This window comes from Macaca nemestrina, chromosome 1, assembly GCF_043159975.1.
Source record: "Macaca nemestrina isolate mMacNem1 chromosome 1, mMacNem.hap1, whole genome shotgun sequence".
Taxonomy (NCBI): domain Eukaryota; kingdom Metazoa; phylum Chordata; class Mammalia; order Primates; family Cercopithecidae; genus Macaca; species Macaca nemestrina.
Genome location: NC_092125.1, coordinates 25,285,200 through 25,292,395, shown reverse-complemented (window position 1 = coordinate 25,292,395; position 7,196 = coordinate 25,285,200). Strand labels below are relative to the sequence as shown.

Sequence of the window (7,196 nt, the reverse complement as noted above, 5' to 3'; positions counted from 1 at the left end):
AAAAGAAAATAATTTTCTAGCACCTCTGTAAGAGTCATCAAGGATAAGGAAACCAGCAAGAACATTCCCCGCAGTTAAGAACAGAAGTCTCCCCTTACCCCAAAACCCTCCCTCCCCACAGTGTGGGAGCTCACTGAAATAGGATCCAGGAGCAAGAGATAATAAACATGTCCAAACTATATATATATATATATATATATATGTATATATATATAAAACAATAACAACAACAATAATAATAGAGATACAGTAATACAGGCCTGCCTAAATTGTACCAGTTAAGAAAGGAACCCCCAACACAATTGATACGATTATAAACACCTTGTTATGACTTAATGGCCTGTACAACAGACCCATAAAAATGATTTTTTTAAGAAAAAAAGAAATTTAGACAAACGAGAAATCCCCTTCCTATATTGGAATTGGTAACCCACCTTAACTTGTCATCATGACTGCTGGAAATGATAAGTAGTCCTTTCACTTATTTTTGTTTGTTTTTGATTTTTTGTTTCTTTTTTTTTTAAATTTTTGGTTAGAAAGTTCTCCAATCCATGAAGCAATCCTGAAAAGACAGTGTTTTATTACAAAATTAGGCAAATGTCCCGTCTCCATCCTTTCTTTCTTTTTCTGATGTGTGTGTGTGTGTGTGTGTGTGGTTTTTTTTTCTCCCTTCTCTCCTTTGCCCTCACAACACGGCGAGAGGAAGCCAATCACATTTTTCAGTTTATTAACCTGGCTGGCAGTCCAATCACACTGCAGAGTGAAAAAGGCTTCTGGCAGCCCAGCTCCGCCCAGCTCACTGTGCCTTGGAGGCGGTGGTGGTGGTGGATGCAGCCCCGCTGGCAGAGGCCACTGTGAAGAGAGAGTTCTGGATGGATTCAGCGGAGGTGGAGGTGGCATGAAGGCTGGCTACAGGTGCAGAGTTCCCTGCAGAGGCTGCGGCGGCAGAGACCAAGCTAACAGGGTTGCTGGTGAGCAGAGAGAGGTTCTGAGGGTTCAGGAACAGAGGGGCAGTCACGATGTTGGGGGCTCCTCCCGCATTGGCAAATACCAGGTTCCCAGTTGCATCAAGTGATGTTATTGGAAGAGAGCCACCAGAAGCAAGAGCTACAGACAAAAACCCCCAAAACAGGCAGGAATGAGAACATTAACATCATCCTGGAGAAGCCAAATAACACACCAAAAGTCTATCATTTTGCTACAACTCACTAGGAAAAAGTGTAGCCCTTTTTCCTCAAACGCAGTGCTACACTGATACCAATTGTAGTTTATTTATAATTTTGAAGAGCCTGAAAGACTGAAATGTCTAATTTAATGGGCACGAGCAGGGGCAGAAGACAGTTAATAACTGTCTAATGAATTAGTCACGTTTCTGTGTTGAAATCACCAGTTTATTTCATTTACCTAGACATATTTGATAAATCCAATAATTTTGTCTTTAATGAAGACTGCTGATTTTAAACTACCTCTGTTCAAAAGACAAACTAGCTAAAGTGATTAAAACATTAACAATAGGAGGTGAGTGGTGGGCCTGCCTCCTGTTAGATCAGTGGCGGCATTAGATTCTCACAGAGCAAAATCGGAAGTGGAAACGGTGCCATCCAGAAACCACCCCACCGCACTGTGGCTGTGGAAAAATTGTCTTCCACAAAACCCGTCCCTGGTGCCAAAACGGTTGGGGACCACTGCTTTATATTACGATACACAAGATGAAAACCATCTTGCAAAAAGGCTTTAGTTCTAAAATAAATTATGTATCACCAAATAAAGGAAAAGGTATAATTAATTTCTCACTTCCTGAGGCTAAACATTTGATTTCTATGACTTGTGCAAAGGAGAATGATGAATCTATTATAGCAGGAAATCAGACATAATGATGTAGGTGGCCACATGTGGGTGATCTAAGGCTAGGATGTGCTTAAATGGGTGAGAAATTTTCTATGATGCTGTTGCCTCCCCCAAAGAAGACATCATCAACATTTTATTTAAAATAATTGAGACTCTAATTTAATATCTCAACCTGTTGTCTGGCAACATTCCTAAATCTCCCTACCCATATAACCTCACTCCTACATGTAGATTTGAGGGATTTTCTAACGGCATTACACATTTGGTTGATTTCTTACATAAAATATAGCTGAAGGGAATGCCTCTGACTTTGGCCTTGTTCATACAAATAGTACAAAACAGTGAGAATTAGTGCAGCTGGAAGTTTTTCTGAGATTCCAAACTTAGGGTCATAGACTAGTTCCAGATCTTTTCAGAGTGTCAATCATGCCCTGGGGAAGACATTTTGCCTTTGTAGGATCCCCACAGCACAGAAACATTCAATAAAGCAGAGGAAAAAGTGATTTATCACAAATTCTACTGCAAAAAAAAAATATATATATATTACTCTATAACCAAAGCTTTAGAGCTAACCAATTCAGGTATGATTTAGTCAATCAGAAAGTCAATATAATGTAAGGTAATCTAGGCCGGGGCGTGGTTTTGTCTGTAATTAACATTGTCTAGTACACTGTCAGAGACATCACCTGTGAAATCTTCATCTTAATTTAGGTTGGCTAATAGCTATTTTTGGCCCTGAGAACTCTCATTTACGCACAAACCACGTTGGTTTTTTTTTTTTTTTTTTTTTAAAGAAACAGGGTCTCACTGTGTTGCCCAAGCTGGGGTGCAATGGTTATTCACAGGCATGATCATGGCACACTGCAGTCTTGAACTCATGGCCTCAAGTGACCCCCTGCCTCAGCCTCTCATCAAAACTATTTTAAGAAAAAAAATTCTAATTCATTAGTGATGTCTCTCAGATTGTCTCGCTGCATCACATAACAGTAAACATTTTTAGACAGAAAGCTTAGGTACTAAACAAGTGGAACCCTTCACTATATGGAATGAATATTGCCCTGGGTAACATGCTAAAAGGTAAAAGGAACCCAGCTGAACTTGGAAAAGAGACATTATAATCCAAGAGAATATATGTTCTACACTAATGGTGATATAAAAAGAGCAGAACCTAATGAGAATTAAAAGCACTCCTGAGGTCCACCTGATGTGTTCCAATGTTCATTCATCATAGGACTTTCCCATGCACAGCTTTCTCAGGAGTGGGGATGGGGACTGGAGAGTCTTACTTGGTCAAGTTTGCCTTGAGATGGGTTTTGAATTAATACTTCGGATAAACTTATCAGGGGAAAAAAAATCTGGCTTCAAGTCTATTCACATAAGATCAATATTGGCATAAAAGTTCTGGTTTCTTACCATATACCAAACTAAGTATATTTCCTGCTTTTACTCACATACTAACACCTGTACTTTTCTTACAAAGCTTTTTAATGAGGACATTTTCTTAGTTCTCAACAACACGTTAGTCAGCATTTGACTATCTTTCCCATCACTTTTACCTCTAGCAAAGCAGACTTCCTCCATCTCTCTGTGTGTCTCTCTCTCTCAAGCGCGCACACACACACACACACACGTGTACATGTGTGCATGCCACCAAAGAAAGAAAAAGGCTTCTACTGACCTTGAATAGTTGCCAGTGTACTGTTGCTCATTAGAGCTGGGCTGAGAGCACCGCTCAGGGTCCCTGGATTCAGACTGAGTAAGGCACCTCTGCAAGTCCAAAAGAGGAGTCACTTTATTACCATGGAGATGCAGGTCTCATTTTGACAACACACCAAAGGGAACTTACAAAAGGAAAATCCAGCTGGGGAAACAGGTGGAAATATTTACTTTTCTTTACTCTTCTATGGTTTGTGTTTCTCAGTTACTGCTTTCCTGGAGGCTTACTTGTACAAACGAGGTTATGATCAGCACAAAATGTAAAACTTTTACAGTCATTTTGACCCTTCTTTGAATGACTTATTTCTCTTTTTTTCCAAAATGAAAGAAACATTCTAGAGAAAAAGATATATTTACAAGATAATTCTTATGTGTGACAATAACAGTATAAAATTGAGACTCCCATTACATCTCTCATCTATGCTTGAGAATTAGGAAGTAGGCAGTTGAGAGAGTTTAATGGGGAAAATAAGAGTTAAGAATTCTGGGCTTTCTTCTTGGCCCTGTCACTAAGGTAATTAGTGACCTGATATTTTGGGTCTTCATCTGTAAACAAAGGTATGACTACTGCCCTTCCCAGGGTGTTAAGAAACTTAAACCATAATCAAGGTCCTTGTATGATCACAAAACAGCCCACTTCAAAGAGAGTACTGCTTTAAAGACATTTTTTCCCCATTTAAGTCAGTGATGCAAAGTCTACCCTATGAGTAATTCCAGGGATGACCTCCACCTCAGATGTCAATGAGATGAGAAAGCGCCTTACCCAGCCGCAAACTGTGAGGGTGCCATCAGGCTTGGGTTTAGTCCTGCAGCAGCTGCCATGGCAGCAAGACTGGCATTTGCTGGCAACTGTGCAGCTCCTTGAAGGGCAGCAGCTGCTGCTGTTTGCAAACCTGACGCTGTCACCATCACCTGGCTGGTCCCAAGAGGGGAGGACAAAGGAGTGGAGGTGGTCTGTGTTGTGCTGGTCTCACTGGCACTGGATGCCTCGGAGGTGGAGGCTGAGGCAGAAGGGGAGGGACTCAGAGAGGGGGATGTGACTGCTGAGGAAGCTGGAGGTGCTGTGGAAATCACGGTTGCTGTGTTGTTGGAGGTGGTGTCTGAAGTGCCTGAAAAGAGAAACAGATTAGAAGATGACCTTTTGTAAATGGTTTTGGAAGAATGGTGGCTTTACTCAGCTAAACTCTATAATCAATGGAATAATTAACCTACCACCTTGTAAATTTGTTCTTTAATGACCTAGTTTAGTGCTTCTATGGAAATTAACTACAAAACCAAACATTTTAGAATCACAGCTAGGAACCCTACTTTAAGAGATATGAGCAATGGAAGAAACAGAGAAGTTTTCCATTGCCTATTTCCTATTCAAGAAACAAAAGAATCATACAAGCTCTAATTATGGAATACAACTGCTCTGGGGAAGAAAAAGAAAGCAAAAGAAGAAAAACTTCTGTAAAGCTCTTTTCATTCAGAAATCTCCTTAGTGGTCTCCTCAGAAAAATCAAAACAAGGAGAAGAAAAACAGAAAGTTATATACTTTTCTAAGAATTCAGTATCAACAACAACATAGTATAAAAATGACTACATGCCTTCTCTACATTCAAACAACTATTCTGTAATAAAAATTAGCTCTCAAAAAGTCCACTGTGGTAAAAACAACAACAACACACAATGATACTATGAATCTCATAAAAGCTAGCATAAAAATTAAGATCTAAGAAATTATTATTTGTAGGCCGGGCATGGTGGCTCACACCTGTAATCCCAGCACTTTAGGAGGCTTAGGTGGGCGGATCACGAGGTCAAGAGATCGAGACCATCCTGGCGAACATGGTGAAACCCCCATCTCTACTAAAAATACAAAAATTAGCTGGGTGTGGTGGCGGGCGCCTGTAGTCCCAGCTACTCAGGAGGCTGAGGCAGGAGAATTGCTTGAACCTGGGAGGCAGAGGTTGCAGTGAGCTGAGATCACGTCACTGCACTCCAGCCTGGTGACAGAGCAAGACTCTGTCTCAAGGAAGAAATTGTTAGGCACTTTTTAGAAAAAAGTGCCTATGCTCTTGGTTTAAGGAGAATGAACATTTGGATATAAATGACTAACTGACATTAAATACATCATTACTAAACACTAAAACACATTCGCTAGGATTATTTAATGTTTGAGATCAGCGTTGTCTAACAGAAATACAAGACATACGTAATTTAAACATTTCTAGTAGCCCCACTGAAAATGGTAAGACAAGGCCGGGTGTGGTGGCTCACACCTGTGATCCCACCACTTTGGGAGGCCGAGGTGAGTGGATCATTTGAGGTCAGGAGTTTGAAACCAGCCTGGCGAATGTGGTGAAACACTGTCTCTATTAAAAATACAAAAATTAGCCAGGCGTGGTGGTGGGAGCCTATAATTTCAGCTACTTGGGAGGCTGAGGCAGGAGAACTGCTTGAACCCAGGAGGTGGAGGTAGCATTGAGCTGAGATCACGCCGTTGCATTCCAGCCTGGGTGACGAAGCAAGACTCCATTAAAAAATATATATATATATATAAAATAACAACATTTTTTGGTGATGAAATCTTTTACCAAGCTTCAGAACATGCTCTTCTTTCATAACAACCTTATTACAAATTCAGGCAATTTTGTCCTTCCCAAATCTGTTTTAAAACCTTCCTCTGGTCTGTACTAAGAACACCGAGAATTGAACTCTCTTCTCATTTCCACTCTTCAGTTTTTATCACATGTCACAGGGTTGGGAGAGACTCAGACATCATCTATTTCAGCACTGACTACTTTCTCCACCTCCTATAAAGCTGTGCAAAAACGGTTGCCAAATGAATGAGGACATAATGTTCTTATTGGTAAATAAAAAGGAAGGTTTTCTTCCTCTGTCTACCTTTCTGAAAAATATAAATGATTTATTTTTATTGCCACTGCCCCTAAGTATCATTACACCTTTGTAGATACTATGAATTCTATTTTCGTTCATTACTTCTTTGGTTCTAAATCTCTCAGAACAATCTACCACTGAACATTGGATGCTGTGTAGGGTCCTGTGTTAGGCAGATTCATATACCCTTTTTCACTTTAATCTTCTCTTAAGACATGCCCCCTGTTGTATAGTAAGGTGAACATCTTTTCTTATTTCTCTTCCACGCTAAGCAATTTCAATGTACTTTCAATCTTTTTTTGACCAATTTATCACCTTATCTAACCTGATTTTACCTATGGGTACTACTTGCCTTTCAAAGTTCTGAAATTGAAATTGCCTATTTTTATAAGTCCTAATATCTTGAGCTCAAAAGGCTTAAAATAGTTATTTTTTTACTCTCTGGCCACCTTCAAATCATTCACCAACTGTTTTCTTAAATCCCTTAAGTTTACAAAGAAAATTCCAGTCAAATTTTATCAGTGAATTTAATCTAGGCCAGGAGATGATGACTCCAGAACCATTCAAAATTGTTCTAGGTGTCTCCAATATAAGTCATATAAGCATTATGGTATAACAACTTAAAATTATCTTTAAATTAATTATCCCAGCCAGTAAGTCGTTTTAATCAATGTATGTATTTACTGACTGTAAATTCTTGGCAACTTGGCAATTTAATTACTTGGGTAACTTTCACTGGTGAACTTAAG

General features: G+C 39.6%; 1 protein-coding gene across 4 annotated transcripts in view; it reads right to left on the bottom strand.

Annotated features, from left to right (window-relative positions):
* Positions 1–633: 633 nt before the first annotated feature.
* The window catches only part of LOC105492987 (POU class 2 homeobox 1), a 184,715-nt gene continuing 178,152 nt past the window's right edge, over positions 634–7,196 (bottom strand). For all 4 annotated transcript variants that reach the window (XM_011760385.3, XM_011760389.3, XM_011760386.3 and 1 more), the window contains 3 exons: positions 4,328–4,673; positions 3,527–3,615; positions 634–1,107 (listed from right to left, as the gene is read on the bottom strand). In XM_011760385.3, the coding sequence (XP_011758687.2) occupies positions 797–1,107; positions 3,527–3,615; positions 4,328–4,673 (746 nt within the window). In that variant the 3' untranslated portion in view covers positions 634–796. The remainder of the gene's footprint in view (positions 1,108–3,526; positions 3,616–4,327; positions 4,674–7,196) is intronic.